Below are 18,379 nucleotides of genomic sequence, written 5' to 3' on the forward strand. Positions count from 1 at the left end.
ACTTAAAACTGTGGGCTTTAAAAAAACATTTTCAAAAAATGAATTTATATGCGTAAATATTTCTCAATATAAATAGACTCAGAGTGCAGGTTGTAATTAAATAAATATAAAAAATATAAGATTTGTCGTATTGCTAAATATAGTAAACTCATGACGAACTGTGACATTTATTTGACTCTTTTAAATTTCACGTCATTTAATTTAACTGTCGTGCTATTATTACATTTGATAGTCGGTTTGTTTCTTTTTTTATTTGTTTCTTTTATATATCATAAACCTGGTTATTGAGATTCGCATTGGCTGCAGTGGATTTTATGTCTTTTCTTTCGTTCACGTGCTGGCATTTAAATGTCATTATTGTGAGCCCTCTTGAAATATAGCCGTTGTGTTATGATTATGCTAAAATTTAATGTGACGACAAAACATATTGCCGCTATTTATCATAACAATTTGTGCTTAATAACAACAACTCGATGACCTAGTGATTTGTCGATAAAATTAATCACGGATTTTTCTATTCGCGATGTCTTTATTTGCTGCATTTATTATTTTTTTTTTTTTAATAATATCCTCAATTTCAATCTAACGCGATCGGTTTCCGATACTTTGTATTCTCCTCGACCTACATATACAAAATTATTATTTTAATATCAGATTGTATGAGAAACAGCGCGATAAATATTAAAAATAAATGAAAAAACAATAAATTTGAATAATAATTATGCATACACATACAAATACCATGCAAATATTTGTATAGATTGTGACTTTTTAAATCCGAGGCTCCATAAATTTTAAAACAATTCGAGTCTTGCTCTTGTTCTCTCAACTCCCAGCCCAGTGTTAACGTGTGCTGAGCTCGTGAGTGTCTCCATTGCATTTAATTCAACCACAATACGATACGATAGAATGACAGAATCCGCAAGAGAAACAGAATCAGCTTGTTATTAGCACGTTCGCGCATAACTCGAATTCAACGATGCGTGTGGCACGCCGCCCTGAGCGAGACCGATCGCGCACGCACATACGCCTCGAGTCTTTTCTCTGCCCGTCTCTCTGGGAATATTTATGGCTCTCGTAGTGCCTATATGTCCCGCACAATCTCCTCAAAAAAAACCCTTCAAAAAAATAAAAAAAAATACCAACTATCTCTCGTAAATAAAAAACAAACATATTCAAAGAAACAAAAAATCCTGATTCACAGGCTGCGCTAAAAAAGTTAATACTTAAATTTAAAAAAAAAATGGTATATTCTCACAGAACTTACTCATCAGATATAATCATTTTGACATTAAAAAAAAAGACTTAATTTTTTTTTTCTGACAACTAAAGAGCCTTGAGATCTATGAAGTAATGTCTTCATTATAATCCAAACACCCAGACAAGCTGTCATTATTTTTTGCCTTGCAATAATATACACACGGTTGAGTACCACTGGAGAGTGAGATTCCTTAGCAGCAGCAGAGCCACACGATATTGCTACGTGGTTCTGTATACATTTGTGAGCAAAAAGGACAGAATAGCGAGTTGATGCACATATACATAAACATATATATATTTATAAGTATATAAGTATGAGTGAGAAAAGGAGAGACAGAAATAAAAGGTTTACATCGTCAGAGGTATAGCTGTACCAAGTTCTCCACTCGGGATTCAGCATCAGCATCAGCAGCAGCACCAGCGAGGAGAGAAAAGACTCGCGAGTTATGCTCACGAAGGCGATGCTGGTACACAACAGCAGCAGCAGATTCTTCACCTCCCTCGTGTGCAGTTCTCTCATTCGAAACTGCTTCCACTTAGTTCTCCTCTCCATATACCCATTTTATTTATTCTTATTCTTCTTTTATTTATTCTTCCTTTATATTCTTCTTCTTCTTCTTGTACTTTTTTATTTAACCTTTTTATTCTATTTCTCTCGATGGCTGTTACTGTACTGCTGCACTGGGCAATACGTTTGCTGGATGCAATAAAACGATTCGCCAACAATTTACGCCTGCAACATCCGCTGGCTCTTGGTTGCTTGGGTTTATATACACCAAACTATTCTGTACTAGTGTATTGTGCAGTATAACTGGTTCCTGATCCCCGAGAGTTGTGGATACCTGGATATTTTCTCAGCCCCGCTTGTTCAATAAGAGACCCCAGTGTAAATAGGAACACATCGTGGTAACAACCGGTCACTGCCGATAACTCCATTCCCGGTGCAGTTTAATAGTCGATGTCGACGCACTTGAGCTGCTGCTGCTGCTACTGCTGCTGTGAACGCTAAACTGCTAATTGCACGCACGCGGTTAAATTGCCGTAAGATATTTTATCCACGCCAGTATATTGAGAATCCAACACTTGATAATGTAACTTACGGCCTCATTAAGAATCGCTAACGTCTATTGAATTTAATTTAATTCACTTTTGATTAATTAATATATATAAATCAAGAGTAACATAAGTTGAGTCTACTCCTACTCTCTCTGCTACTACTACTACTACTACTACTACTACTACTACTACTACTACTACAACTACTACTGCTACTACTACTACTGCTACTACAATTACTACTGCTACAAAGAGTGAATGGAACTGCCTTGTGTTGGCTATTTACTCACAATTTGTTTTGCCAAGAGAAATTGGAAAAAGAAAAGATTAAAAAAAATTCCGGTAATGGAGAAAGGACGACGGCAGCAATGGTAGGTAGTAGTGATGATAGTGGTGGGGCATTTGGCTAAACCATTGCGCGTAAAATTAAAATAGGGGTTAAATTAATTGGATTCTCATCCGACGTTGGCTCGCAAAATGTGAAGTCGGCGAAACGGTTAACCGAGGTAGTAGCAAACGAGGAGATGGGAATGTATATATTATATGTTTATATATATATATATATATATATATATATATATACTCGCGCAATCCAGCCGAACACCCCTTTTTTAACTCTCTCTTTACTTGATTTTTTTTTTTAAAGTTTTTATTATGCAGTCTGGCCGGGTAAAGAGTTATTCTTTCTTTCTCTTTTTTTGGAACAAGTGACGGGAATAAAATTTACTCATACTGAAATTCTACCAGAGATATTTCAGTTGGTTTTTAAAAATAAAAAAAAATATTGAAATGAAATCTCATTATAAATAAATTACTTTATTATAAATAATTTTTTATCTGTCTCAGTTTTTTATATTCCGTTTATTAATAAATTTACGAGGGAATATTATTGTGGCAAAAAGTTAAATTGGCTTGAGAATAAAATATCAAAAATTAGCATTTATTTTAAGAGTGAATGATATGTTGACAACGGTCACAAAGTTATGCGAATGATTTGCTCTCGGAGCGCGACAAATGCGCGAGAACCGCCTGTCGTGGTTGCATATGTGGTACGACAAAAAAAGATTAAGAAACAAAACTAAAAAATAAAAAAAAAAAAAAAAAAAAACCAGACGCCGAGAAGTCCAAGTTGGACGTGGATCATTCAAGGATTTCATCTCTCGTTCCATCATCAAACTCGACACAGCATTAACATTGTGTCTCATGCAGCTGAATCTGGTTTTTCGGACATCCGGGTGACGCTACGATTTCTTGCCAATCAACGAGAGTACACACAATATTCGAGGGTTGATACATTATTTTAAAAATTTATTAACGACATTCGCCAGTCTCTTCACTAACTCACTTCTCTTGTTCTTGTTCTCACACGTGTATAACTCAGCTATCATCCACACACATTCACACATTCATAAAAAATGAAGAATCAAGTCTGCAGGGAATAGATCCCACGCGACGACGACAACGAGTCTTCTATTGGTCTGACACGGATTCTCCTGGAATTTAATTAGACCGTCCGTGGAAAACGGAGCAGTAGATGGAGAGCAGAAGCTCATCGTTGGTTTAGTTCCCTTGTGGCTTTTTCGATCCTGACAAATATTGATAGCTTCAGCAGTCTTCCATCTGTTTTTTTTTTTTTTTTTTTTTTTTTTTTTTATCTCTTATTAAAAATTTTTTTTCCCTTCCGCAAGATATTTTTTTTTCTCCAAGTGCTTTATAAATTGTTGCACAAGCAAGTAATCTCGCGTCCCCTCGAGACGTTCACCTTCTCCGAATATCGAGAGAACGCAACAGACCCAGAGGCGTTAAAACTAACGTCACTCCCAATTTAACATATCGCGGTCATTTTCCAAACGAATAGCCCTCGTTGAGATGTAATTTAACATCATTTATCCGTCACTTATTTCTCTTTGTATAGTTTGCGTTACGAGCACTGGTCGTCACATAATTGCGCACTCAACTTATTTAATCCTCTCAGTCTTATTTTCTTTTGCTTTTTGGCTCGTGTCTACATTCTTTAACTCGCCAAGAATGAATTATTATGTACTTAATGTTTGAATAAAATTTTAATAAAACATTATTTTAAATTTATATATGTCCCAACACAAGTCAATAAAATTATTATTAACTATTATTTCCAGGGATTTTTTATTTTGTACACAGAAAAAAAATATTTCTTGCCGCGAAAAATTTTAACTCGCCTCAAGAAATTTCTTCTATTCCTAAGAAAATTGTTGTCTTCAGAATTATTTTTTTCTGTGTAGTTAAATTTTTATATCATTAAAATTTAATTACAAATAATTGTTAGTATTATAAAAAAATTTTGATCGCGCACATTACTTGGGTCAAGTCCTGAATTGTACACACATTTATCATGAATTTATGGTGTGTGCAATACCTCGAATTTCTCTGGTGCATGTAATGCACAAGCGCATAAGACTCGTTGTCACGAAATACGACGACTCGTTTCGGAGTTAACGAGTATCTCGTTTTAATTTACACAGATTTATGTTTCGCTTGTTGTATTGTACAGAAATTATATTTCCATTATTATTATTATTATTATTATTATTATTATTATTATTATTATTATTATTGTTATTATTATTATTATTATTATTATTATTATTATTATTATTATTATTATTATTATTATTATTATTATTATTCATCTGTGAATTATAAAATAATGCCTTCAAATAAATTTTAAAAATGTTATTCTCATTTGCATGTGGAAAAAAAAACAAATAAATAACAATAATAATAATAATAATTGTTCAAAATACGTAATGGAAAGTAAACTCGTCATTGGTTACTAACTGTCCATGATTTATGGTCGATATTATTCCAAAGTTTCTGAACACATAAAAATGGTCATACGAGCAGAGTAAAGCCAATTCTCGTAACTCACAGGACCTCACTGCGAAACTTAATAACGACCGTCATGTAAATTTTTTATTTTCAATTTCACATTTTATTTTTTTATTTCATTTTTCTATTTGCGCTGAAACTCCTCGCAAACTTTAAATCTATACATGCTAATAAAATAAAAAAAAACAATAATTAAAGAAAAATGAAAAAATAAAAAAGTAACGTGGCAATCTCAGATTATCCGATGTACACGTGAATGCATAAAATATCTCATGCGTTATTCTGTTTTAACTTTTTTCTCTCATACTCTCGTCAATTTTTATTCGTACTCATCGCCCGCATTTCCACAGAAGTATATATTCCAGTGCAATATTTTTTTATATATCCGTTTTATTATTTTATTTTATTATTTCAGCACTCTCTCGAGCATCGTGTATTAACTTTTTGTTTATTTACTTTTTTTATTTCGTTAACCAGGAAATTCATTAAAATAAACGCGGATTCGATATTATACCGACTAATGAAATTACTACGATTCAGATCACTTTTTTTCCATCAGAACTTTTTAAAATCATAACTCGGCTTTTTCATTACTTTATCGTAATAATTTATGAAATATTAAAACATACAAAAAATAATCATTTAAATTTATTATTCAACATAATTTAATTATACCATTAAAAACAATTATCTTAATATACTTTTTTTGTCAGTAATTTTTTAAAAGTATTAAAAAAATTCTCATAAATAATTTGAATCAATTAGACCTTATTCATGATAATAACTACACGATTCCACGGGTAATAAAATTAATTTCCTTCGTAAATAAAAAAAAAAATTTGCATGTATAAATGTAATTATAAGTCAGAAAAAAGTATAAATCCCAAGTAGTCTATCACAGCATAAATAATATTTTTATTGAGTGAAAAAAAATCGTCCTCGTGGCATAAATTACCAAGCACACACAGTAATTAGTAATGTTTCATTTTTATAATATTTTTTTATTCCCGCAATCTTTTTCTCGTCGTCGCTGGCTTATCATCTTTAGCATGTAAATTACTCGTGGCTCATTAGCATGCTCACGCAAGCAACCAGCTAAATAGCGTGGGGGTGCTACCGATGATTCAATTGTGAATTGTTAAATTATGTCATTTGAATTCATTGCTACACTCACACTACTCAGACAAATAGAACAATACTAATATGAGGAAAGGATAGATAGAGTACAGAACACAGAACAAAATACTCGTAACTTGCTCAGCTCACGCATTTGTAATTAGTGTTCTGTAATAATTGTATGCCTATTTAATCCACATGACAAATTCTCACAGTTATTATCATTACAAACAAAGCGCGAGATTTTCATATAAACTTCAAAGCAACAAAACCTAGTTTGACAAATATGAATATTTGAAACAACAAGTACGGTATTTAATACATATATAATGAACTTTATCGAGTGCATTAATTATGGGTTAAACGTTAAACTATTTACAATAACGTCATTATCGTCTGTACATATATTTAAATAAATATATTGAAGAGGATAAAATTATTTGCGCATAAGGCATAAAAGCGATAAATTATTATATTGCTCATAATAATTAATGCGATCGTCTTTGCAAGTTATATCGTATAATGGGAGAATGGCAAGCCGATATGGTGAGTTAGGAGTCGAGAGAGAGGCGGTGGATAAGAAGAAAAAGAAGGGAAAGGCAGAGATGGAGGCGAAGGTGGAAGAAAAAGAGAAGATGATAATGTTGAGACAAGACAAGGGAACAAGAGAGACGACAAAATGACGTACACATGGATAGGTCGAATACGCGGCGCATACTGAGCGAAACATTACTCGCATTATTAATGAGAATCGTAAAACATCATGGCACGTATCCACTTCCATCGTAGTCCTTTCTACGTACTTCTTATTCTCTGGACCATCTTTTCTTCCCTCCTATCCACATAATAATTTTAATCCCTCTTAGTTATTTTATTTCATTTTTTTATTTTTATTTTCAATTTCATTTAAGAAAATATGGTTACTCTCTAAAAGTTTGCTGGCTTATACACCAGATAAAATTATGAGAGCACCCACGCGTGACTAAATAATCGCCTCGTTCCATTTTTTACTGACAGTCAATTCCCTGGAAAAATAAATAAGAGCACAAGAGCTTACGGTCATCACTGGAAGTTTCATGGTAATTTATTTTATTTTATATTTTTTTTTTTTGTTTACGGGAGCGATCGATGCAATGAAAATAAGACGGATAGCAGTTTATTTTATTTTTATATTTTAATTTTTTAATTGGAGCTGTTTGGATGTTTTTGCGGTGATGGAGCAGACTCGCGTGTTGCGTTAATTAGAAATCTTGCGACCGTAGATTTACAGTATTGCGGATAAGTTTATGGTAAGAAAATAAAAACAAAAAGAGTTAAATGAGTTGAGTAAGATTGTGTAGAGTTGTTGGTGTCTTGCGTATTGTCTGGATCGTCAACGTGTCTTCATCTTCGTTAAAGATAAAAGAAGAGACTCCGAAGAAATAAACGACCTCGTTACGTGCTTGCAATTCTTACCAAAGTACTGGGGAACAATAAAGATCGACGTTAATGTACGTGTACACAATGTTGTTACTGATATGTGATATAAATGTTTGGGTAAATTAAAGTTAACGATGCATGACGACGACGTGCACGATCGTTACTTGATTTTTCGCTAATCAATCATCGTTATAATGTTTTATAACATTTCAAATTAATTTTTTATTATCGCAGTCTTATATTTTTTAACCGGCTGTTAAAATAATCATTTATTTTTATTGTAAATAAAATTATTTTTGATTAAACAGAAATTTTTTGAGTTTTTTAATCGATAAAAAAAAATAATTGATTTTTTTTTCTCAAATCATTTTTAAAAATATCAGTAGTAAATACTTGATATCTATTTTTTAGATATTGATTTCTTGGTACGATCTTAAAATTGTGCCTGTTTTTTTTTTCCGTCTCTATAAACTCTCTTTGATTGATCAGTAATTCACTCAATGACTTAGTATAAAGTTATTAAAATTGAATAGGACAAGTTCAAGTAAGTGGTATTTAGAAGAAACACTTGAAAATTTAATTACTTTATGTAAAATTATAAGAAGGGAGAGAAGAGCGACGGACCAATCACAGCAGAGAATATTTGAGGGATGAAAAAGGGGGCTGTAAGCCCTTGGTAGATTTGAAGGTCAGTTCAGAAGCAACCAGCTTTGTAGTGAGGTCGTGGTATCAAGATTACGGTTTATTTATCCGACAATAGGATTACAAGCTAAGGGTTTAGATTTTATGTGAGTACTTTCTGTTGACAAATAATTCTCCTGTCCTGTTTATTACTAGTATAGTAAATTATTTAAAAATAATTGCATACTATGTAATTATGTATTGTCTGACTCTTAAGAGCCTTTTCCACTAGCTATAGGATAACGATCGTGTTTAAGTATAAAATTGGCGCGAAATGTTTTCTTGTAGAGATAAAAAACGAGTTGAAACGAGAAAATATTTGAACAAGTAAGAATTAAGATAAAGTAAAAAGGTACGAAATGGCAGGGGTGTTGCGTGTGTATCCACCGACAAGCCGATCAAAGAAGTTAAGGCATCGATCATGAGATTCATGAGAGAGTATACCGTCGTGAGATTCCGCAGCTCTCAGAATCACGAGTCTGGCTGCCAATTACAGTTGATCATTATTGTAGTCTTATATATCTGCTATATATATATATATATATATATATATATATATATATATATATATATGTATATATATGTGCTCAGGTTTTTGAATTTATTTTTCATTCTCCCATTACTTATTTATTTATTTATCCATCTATCCATCCTATAAATATAAATAATATAAATAAACTTGACGAGTTATCGCATTTCATGAATCGAGTGACAGACAGACGGGTTTTCAGTTGCACCAACAGAAATCCATTCGTATTATTTACTATCTCTCTTTAAAATCCACTTGTACAAGTCAGAGTATTATTCTGAAGACCCGGAAGACAAGCAATTTAATTTGATCGTACTTGCTCTCAATTTACCTCTTCTATTCTCGTTCTCATTGGCCGTCTCTATCTCATCTTTCTTTCTTTATTAAATCCTATTATTCTAGTAGCAATTTAACTACTTCGCTAATAAACTAGAATTATTAAATCGAGAACTCATGAATTATACATCTCAGAACTTTATAAAATTATTCAAACAATCACGCAGATAAATACATTTTATAATTAATTTTATTTAGACTTTAAAAGATATCAACTTTTGAAATTCCAGTTAATGATAAACAATTAGTATTATAAAATGATAACATTAATAAATTTATTATTTAATATTTTTAAAAAATATTGTTGGCTTATTATTATTTTTAAAGCGTCATAAAAAAAACCACAAAGCGATAATATTATTCATAATAATTGTTATCATAAATGATTATATTTGTTATGTTTTGCATTGCTAAGTTTGTATTATGCGATAACTGTAACCAAGTTATGAATAATAATTATGACAATTATTATTAATAATACGCACAAAGAATTCTTATCGTGCTGACAAATAAATTTATGAATATAATTAATAAAATAACAATATATTAATAATATCCAATAAATTAAAGTATTAATTAAACGATAAAGATTAAAATAATCTGACAATTAAATTATTATTAATCATTATTTATTAATTTTAATCATTTTTAATAATTTTAATTAAAGTTATATAAATACACTGTAAAAAATCGTGAGTGAATTCGAAGTGATTACGGATTTTATTTAAATCTGAATTCACTTTGTCACTCAAAGTTCCGGAGTTGAAAAAAAACTCCACATTAGGAGTAAATAGGGAGTTTTTCTTTTAAGCGTAGTGATTTCGGAGGGATTTGGGTTCTAATTAAATCCATATTCACTCCAATTCAGAGTTTTAATATTAAAATTAACCTCCCTTTGGAGTGGATTTCACTCCGAGGTGATTGAATAAATAAACAGTCATCCGTTCCGCATTCCGGATGAAATCTATGTTCACTCTGCAAATATTTTAGGGGAGAGGGGGGGAAAGTGGGCCCCTTAAGGAAAATAATTATATCATTAATTTCTTAACCCGTTTATTTCTCTTTAGACCCTTGATACTTATTTTCACTTCATTATGCTTCGCACATTAAAATTGAAAAATCTAAAATTAGGGGCAAAGTGGGCCCTCTAAAAAATTTCAGATTTAATATCTTTTATTCTTTACACGTGTGATATCTGCGAATAACCATAAAACAATTTTATTTTAATAATATAAAAAATCATTTTAATAGTCTGTTGCGATATAACTTTAAAACGTAATTTTATTATCTTTAACTTTCTTAATAAATTATATTTAATGAACAAGTTTGGTGGTCTATTTTAGCCCTCATTATATAAGAAAGTTTGATAAGCTTGTTATCTGTCCAAATTTATTGGCGTATACAAAATTTTGAGGGGCCCATTTTGCCCCCTCCTCCCCTGTAGTATATAAGCTACATGAAAAAAAATTGTGGTTTTTTTAACCACAACATTGTAGTAGCGAGTACATCGATATGTAATAAAAAATACTACATAAATAGTACTGAAAACTACATATAGTAGTAAACATTGATGATTGTAGTTGGCGCTACTGCATGTGTGGTTGAGGTTACTTCTGAAGTCGACATTTTTTTCCTCCAAGTTTTGGTAACCTCAACTAGAGATGCTGTTGTATCAAGTACAGTTTTTTTCCGTGTAATAAATAACAAATGTTATTTTTTTAATAAATAATGTTATTAATCAATTTTGTCTGATGTTGCAGGTAGTGACACGACCTTGGAGTCCGGAGCAGGGGAAGACACGGGAGATGACAAAGCTGTGCAACCATAAGAGGAAACTTTTGTTACCCGTTGCCGCGGCTAGTCCAGTTGCCTCTTGTACACCTGTCGTCTCATCTTCAACTTTACCTGTGCCAGGACCGCCCGCAATTAATGCACGAGCTGACTCGCCAACTTCATCAGACAAGTTGAAAAAAGGTTTGTAATTTATCTGAAAGCCGCAGCAACTAAACAGTAAACACGTTAACTAAATACATACAACAGACTTGTCATTTACTTTTCCCATTATTTAAATTCAAAACCAACCAACTAAACCAGCCCTGCCGCCAACCGACCAGCCAACAACTTTCAGTCCATTTATCTCTGTTAACAAAACTCTCAACAATTTTATATACTCAGAAACTGTTTTATTCAATTGTGTGTATACATAATTCAAGGCGAAAATATGGCTTTAATCCAAGTGGTTAGCAAGCGGTTGTTGTTAAACTTTAGAGTCTAAGGTTGATCAACTCCTCAATGATTCTCATCTCCACGCCAGCGGATAACTTTTTCAGACAATTCAACTGTAAGAGTATCCATTTTACTATCTAAGTTATGTAATATTAGGGGGTACGTATTACTATTGCCGTTGAACTGCGAGTAGCAAGACGAGGACCAGGACGAAAACGACGTGGATGGACTTGAAATAAAGGATTTGGCGTTCTGTAGAAATGTTTCAGAGTCGTTTGGTATAATCTTCCGGACATTTATCCGCCATCGGTAGAAGCCATGTGCCAAGTTTTATTGGACAAGGACCAAAAGTTACAGTCCGACGGATGTCGCACCGCGGAAAGGACGTTCTGGTAATCACGGCTGGGGAAAAAACTAGGATAAACTGAGGGGGTTGAGAAAAAGGGAAAGAAAAGATACAGAAAAAAAAATTAAAGTTTTGTAGACAAAAAAAGAGGATCGAGAGAATATGCGGCGGCATTAGCGACAACTTCTGTGGTAGTGACGATATGGTACTCGAATGTGGGCATGTCGTGGTTTTGCACCAGCTTTTGGTCCCTTTCCTTCACCCCTCATCGTTTTCACTTCCGACTGCTCGCATCCACCCCCGCGATCCCATTAAACTCGGTGGATGATTTATATTTTTTTTAACCACTCGTACTCGTAAATCAATGCGGCAAAAAATGCTCATTACATTTTTATTGCAAAAAATGTTTATATTACGGATAAAAAAGACGGTGAAGATTTTTTTTGAGTCTGTAGAATGAATGGAAAGGAACAAAACGAATCAAGTAACGTAATTTTTATTTAAAATAAAAAAGTCGGTATAAATTGTGAAGAATTTATAGTAAGAGGTAAACTTTTATGAGCGTTGACTGGGTAATGTTTGATGTTGTTTAACGTGCCAAGGGGTAGAACGAGTCGTCCCATGTTACAAATTTATGAAAAAGCGCTGGAGCGAACCCTCTTGCTTTTGACCCAGTATTTCATATTTTTTCCTTATATTCCTTCCTTGCCTAAGGACATCGCGCGTGTAATCTCAAAGAAATTGTAAGCAGCAGCAGGAAAAGCCCTCGCGTGTCACCAGGTTATATTCTTTGGTTCGCTTTTAAGTTGAGTTGAAAGAGTGTGTATGCCTTGAATCGGTTGGCTGCAATAGAAGTGGTAGTAGTAGTTTAAGAAGTATGTAGTCGTTGTGGCAAACGAAACGTCAGCAAGCTTCGGAGTTTCACCTTTCAGTAAAGCTGCTTTACGCAAAGACCCTTTAAACTTCCTTAACAAACGCCCTCGTGATTTCATGAGGGTATAGTACAATTTATGAAGTTGATCGTCATGCCATCGAATTGCCTTGGGTAATCGTTTTTTAACTTTAAACTCTACAACTGAGCAGCAAAAAAAGTTCTTTGCTTTATTATGTAAATACACTTTATGAATAAAAATAAAAAGCTGCCAATATTGCCATCAAATTAAATTTTTTTTTAATTTTAATCAATTAAAAAATCCATAAATTAAATTGTTTGAAGAGCGGTGATATTTTTTAAATTTAATAGAGAATATTAAATATAAATTTTATGGATAAAATTTTAAATTTAAATACGGTATAAAAAATTTTATCTCTTTGAAAAGAAACTTATTATAATAAAAGTGATGAATATAAATATAATTTTATTGACTCAGTGAAAATTGAGTAGTCTTCAATTTTTCATAATTCAGACATTTCAATGTTATCCTTTTTTTTTTAATAATAAAATTTTTTTCATATTCTCTTATTCGCTGGATTTTTATCCGTAAAAATCCTATTCATCACTCGTAATTTCCAGTGTGCGGTAACGAAGAAAAATAAGAAGAGCACTGGGATATTAAATTTCCGGCCGAGCGGTATTAAACTTTCATCGCGTCATAATGTTATTACGATAGAAGAGAAACTGGGCGCGCACTAGGGGCAAGTGAGAAAAAAAAATAAAGTAATAAAAAATAAAAAATATATAGAGATAAAAAATGTAAAGGAATGTAAGTAGTCGACGTGCCTATTCGGTTCTTACGCCAAAAAGTATTTTTAAACGTACACCCTAATTCACAAAATATTTTTTTCTCTTTTGGTTCCATTTTCTTTTATCCTTTATCCATAGGCACTTCTTTTTAACATCCACCATTCCCTTGACCCTCATCCCCTTATCTTAACTTTTTACTCATCGTATCACCACCAACACTACTACTATTACCACTATTACAACAACTTTTACTACTTCTACTACTACAGCGATCATCAGAAGCATATAAACTCGTTCCACGCGATTCCGCTTTAGCGACCTTTCTTTAGTTCGTCGCTCTTGATAACTGCAGATTGAATAGCCGCCCAACGCCGTTCGAATAATGGATACTTCGATCAACGGAAATCCAATTCGTAATTTCTTCTCGTTTCTTTTCCCAGTCTTTCGATCCTATCACTTATTGTGCCGATAGAATTCAGCGGTCGGAAATTACTCAACTTTTTTCTTTCCCTTATATATTTTTTATTATTTCATTTTTATTTTCAATCAGCCCGGCAGCGACAGTACTACCGGTAACAGCAGTATCAGGCAGTCAGCCAAACTTTTCTTCATTCCGAAATGCTCTCTCCACACCACCTACATCCCTCTTTCTTCCATTTCTTTTAACTTACCTCCACAAATTCTATGCTCTCTTAATTTTCTTTCAATCAATTCCATCTGTTTCCAATCTCTAACGATACCACCATTTAAAAACTTTTTCCCCCGTGATCTGCACTTAAATAATTATAATTTATTATTAACGACTATTCAAAACTAATAAATTATTTTATCAACTCATTCTTTGTCATAAATTAAGTTATCGTTTTCTGCAGTACGAACCGCCTAATCTAACCAAGATAATTTCATTTAATTAGCAGTCATTAAGAAGCAAAAAATGATTATTTTTTTTTTCTGGTAATATTAATAATAATAAAATAATCTTTTATTTAACGATACTAATTAACGTTAGTACAAGAGTATAAGTGAGATTAGGAGATTAATTAAAGTTTCAATTCACATTTACTGATTCGATTAAACGTTTAACTGTTTTAGTATAGCTTTGCTGTGTAGTTAGCTTGCTGAATCAGTACAGCAACAACCAGCAGGAGTAGTAGTAACAGTAGAGTACAGCCACATAGTCACTTTCGCACTCGACCGCCGTGTTACCCCAACAATGTTGTAACTACCTTACGCCATCCTCGAAATTACTTTAATTTTCTCTCCACCTCTATCTCCGTCTCCTTCTTCTTCCCTCTTCAGCTTCCTTTCCAACTCGGCCTTTGCCAACCCGCCAACGGAAAAGGTTATTCCGCGTTATTGCTAAATACCAGTAATTACTTTAAACGCCGCTAATTCAATCAAAACTCTCCTGAGAGATTATATATTGCATCACGCTATCATTTACACAAATCTCCTCCCCGTAAACTGTCTGTTCATTTATTATACTCCTATATAATTAATTAATTATGCCTTTCATTCATTTACGAATATAAATATTAGCATAAGCATTTATCTCATATTTTTTCCGTCAGGCTTGTATTGATATATATCAATTAATTATAGAGGTTTATTCAAATATATATAGATATATATATATATAAATTGAGTGAGCTTAAGTGACCGTACTGGCAAGTCGATTAACTCCAGGACACCACCGGCAGAGTTAAACTCTCAAAAGTGCTCACTAAATGTTCTCACAAATCCTTTTCATCGTCATGCTTGAATCTACTATTAAAACACAAAGTTCTCGGGGGATTTATCACGTCGTTACAACTTTTTAATTACACATTTTACTTAAACTTCTCACACCTACGCAAATTTTTTTTTTCATTCATTTCAATCTACTTTTGAAATTTTATTTAATTATTTATTTACCTCCATCACTTTTATATTCATTTTTTTTTTCAGTAATTGATAAAAGACATTCACAATTTATTTATCAGTTAAAAAAATTTATCGCCAGAGTATTTAAAGGAAAAAAAAGGCGCTTAGTTTTATACCTTTAACTTGTACGTTTATTATATGACGGTAACAGTTTATTATTCACACGAATAGTAGGTGTATATATATATGTATGTATATGTATAACAACGTACTGCAGTTTAGTGTACAGTATAAAGTAGTGGCGACAGTATTTACGATGTTTTATGGGCTCGTTTCAACTTTTACCGAGTGCCCTCGGGGCTCACTCCGCTGTCGCTTCAATTCCAATTTCCCGGCGATATAAAAAACCCGGTTGGCCACGCCTGTGTGAGCCAAAAGTGAAAGAAAAAGAGTAATAAAGGAGAATAAAAAATAGTTAAATAAAAAAATAATAATAGCAAAAAGTGTGAGAGCAAAAAAGAAATAAAGAAAAAAAACAATAAATAAAAGAGAATTGACGCGATAGAATGAAATGTATACACACTACTTATGAGCACGAGGGTTTTCATGTTTTCCCTTCAGGAAAATACAACGGGCGAAATAAAAGCCAGAGGACAAGCGGTTTATGCCATTTTTATGGCACACGGCTGCTGTATTTATCAGCCACTGCGGTGGCGAACGGAAAACTCTTGCACGTCATAAGATCCTGCAGAAGATGACTCTTTTTGAATTTTCATATTTAAAAGAAACAAATAAAAAAAATTCATACACTTTTATGATAAAGAAAAAAAAATGGAAATCCAAAAGTGTACACCTCAGTCGCCCATAATTTTTCTTACTTTATTTTTTAATCATCACGTTCATTTTCTTCTTATTAATTTTTATTTACCTTCAAATTATTAATTTTTTCCAAGGGTTTTTTGTTTTTTAATTTTTTAAAAAATTCTACGTGTTTTCTTAGATGTTGCTTTTTTTTTTTTTTTTAATTTTACTGCCACACTACTGGTGCTGCCATTAGTATTTTAGCGCACTATAAAAAAAATAGAGATAATTGAATGTATAGTAAGTGAAGTATCCTAAGCAAATTGAGTTTCTATAGAGCGCACTGAGCGCTTTCACGTTTGAGGTGTGCAAAAATACAAAATATATTTTTGTCACAAACTATAAAATTTTTTAAAATAAATAACTGCATTAAAAAAATATTGAGAGGGTTAAAGTATTTTTTTTAATTAAATTCTTCAGCTATTGATTCCCGATAAAAGTGGTTAATTAATTAAATATCCTTTGTTCAGTTTAAATAGGTTGTAATTAAAAATCAGTTATTCTTTAAAGTATTGTTCCAATACACTGACAAATATAGATTTTTTATTAAAAATATTTTCATATTATAATGAACATGACACTGACTTGATTATTGCTGTTAATTCACTGTCGTTGTTAATTAAATTCCGCTGGATTTCATCTCTTATGTAATTAAATTAGCATTTCATTAAATAAAATAATTGAATGAATAACAATCCTTGGCAAGCATCAGTAATTGTTTTTATCAGCCAAATTAAATTTAGTTTCCACAAAATTACTAAGAATTTAAAACATCAATAATAATAACAATAATAAAATAAGATTTCAATTAACATAAATCAATTTAACATGTACTTGAACCCAAAAAAAGAGGAGACATTATTTTTCTATAATAGGAAATTCATGAAAAGCTTTCACCCGTTATCGGATCGCTTTGTCGGTTGTCCGTTTATATTCCACCCCTTGAGATCTTTCTTATCTCTCACATATCCCGTTGTTCGGGGCTCTCAATTTCAACGTCGATAGTTGGCGGTTGGATTTTACGGGGCACTTGAATACATCCATACATCTAGCACAAAAGCCGTTGCACTCATCCCTCTTTGCTCTTCGACATACCTTATCCACCGTTTACACTCTTCGTTCTCTGTCGCTCCATCCCTCTATCCACATTCACATTCACTTATACAGAGATATAAATCCACCCACCTAAACCAGTAACGTTGTCGTCATAGTCAGAGCAAACGCGCTCGGTTTCCACCTTCAACCCCCGCGCACATCTTGCCAGTTGGCGAGGAGACCAATCAGCCAGCTCGCGTTTTCTTATCGCACCGGGCGATCAATAAGTCCCGGGAGTAGGAAGGAATCCGCTCTACTCAACTCGGTGAACGCTGGATTCCGCGGGGGATCAAGTAGCTACTCTACCCTCTTTTAACATATTACAGAGAAGGGATTGCTCCTGAATACACACACCCTCACATAAACAGTGCGCCAACCAGTAGTGGGTGTAGTAGAAGTAATAGGTGGGAGATTTTCTCGGTGAGAGAACAGTCCGGCCACGATACGCTGATAAAGGTTAATTTTCTAGGAGAATATGAGCGTCGTTGAGCCTTATGAAGTGGCATTGCGCCGAAGGTTGTGTGGGTAAATGGATATAGAGGATGGTAAAACTGAGCCAGGGGAATAGAAAGAGTGATAGTCATACACTCAATACTATATTATACTTACTACATACACTTGTATGTATATGTGGCCCAGGTACATGTAATGTAATTTAGCTTTGCCGGAGTTACAGTGCCAGTGTGCGGTTGCCGCATGTCCGGTTTTCGCAGTTATCCATATTCCTGCGCGCGGTTTTCTGCGCGCTTAAACTAAACGCATGCGTATTCACAATCTTTTTGTTCCAGTCCTGACAATTGCTCGGACAGAATAAGATGTGTTTGTGGTTTCATTTAATCAGTAACTCATCAATTTTACTATTAGCGTATCAATTACCACTTGACATCATTTATGAGTTATTTATCTAATCACATTCTTCTCTCTCTCTCTCTCTCTCACTCTCTCTTTCTCTCTTGATTTATTGAAAATTAATGCACTTGTAATTTATTCAATTATTCAAAATCAAATTTAATGATGACATAAGATATCGAATGAGTAG

General features: G+C 32.9%; 1 protein-coding gene across 5 annotated transcripts in view; it reads left to right on the forward strand.

The window, feature by feature from the left end:
• The window catches only part of LOC103574564 (homeobox protein 5), a 163,667-nt gene that overhangs the window by 129,494 nt on the left and 15,794 nt on the right, over window positions 1–18,379 (forward strand). For all 5 annotated transcript variants that reach the window (XM_008554036.2, XM_053737858.1, XM_053737855.1 and 2 more), the window contains one exon: window positions 11,026–11,239. In XM_008554036.2, the coding sequence (XP_008552258.1) occupies window positions 11,026–11,239 (214 nt within the window). The remainder of the gene's footprint in view (window positions 1–11,025; window positions 11,240–18,379) is intronic.

This window comes from Microplitis demolitor, chromosome 3, assembly GCF_026212275.2.
Source record: "Microplitis demolitor isolate Queensland-Clemson2020A chromosome 3, iyMicDemo2.1a, whole genome shotgun sequence".
Lineage (NCBI taxonomy): Eukaryota > Metazoa > Arthropoda > Insecta > Hymenoptera > Braconidae > Microplitis > Microplitis demolitor.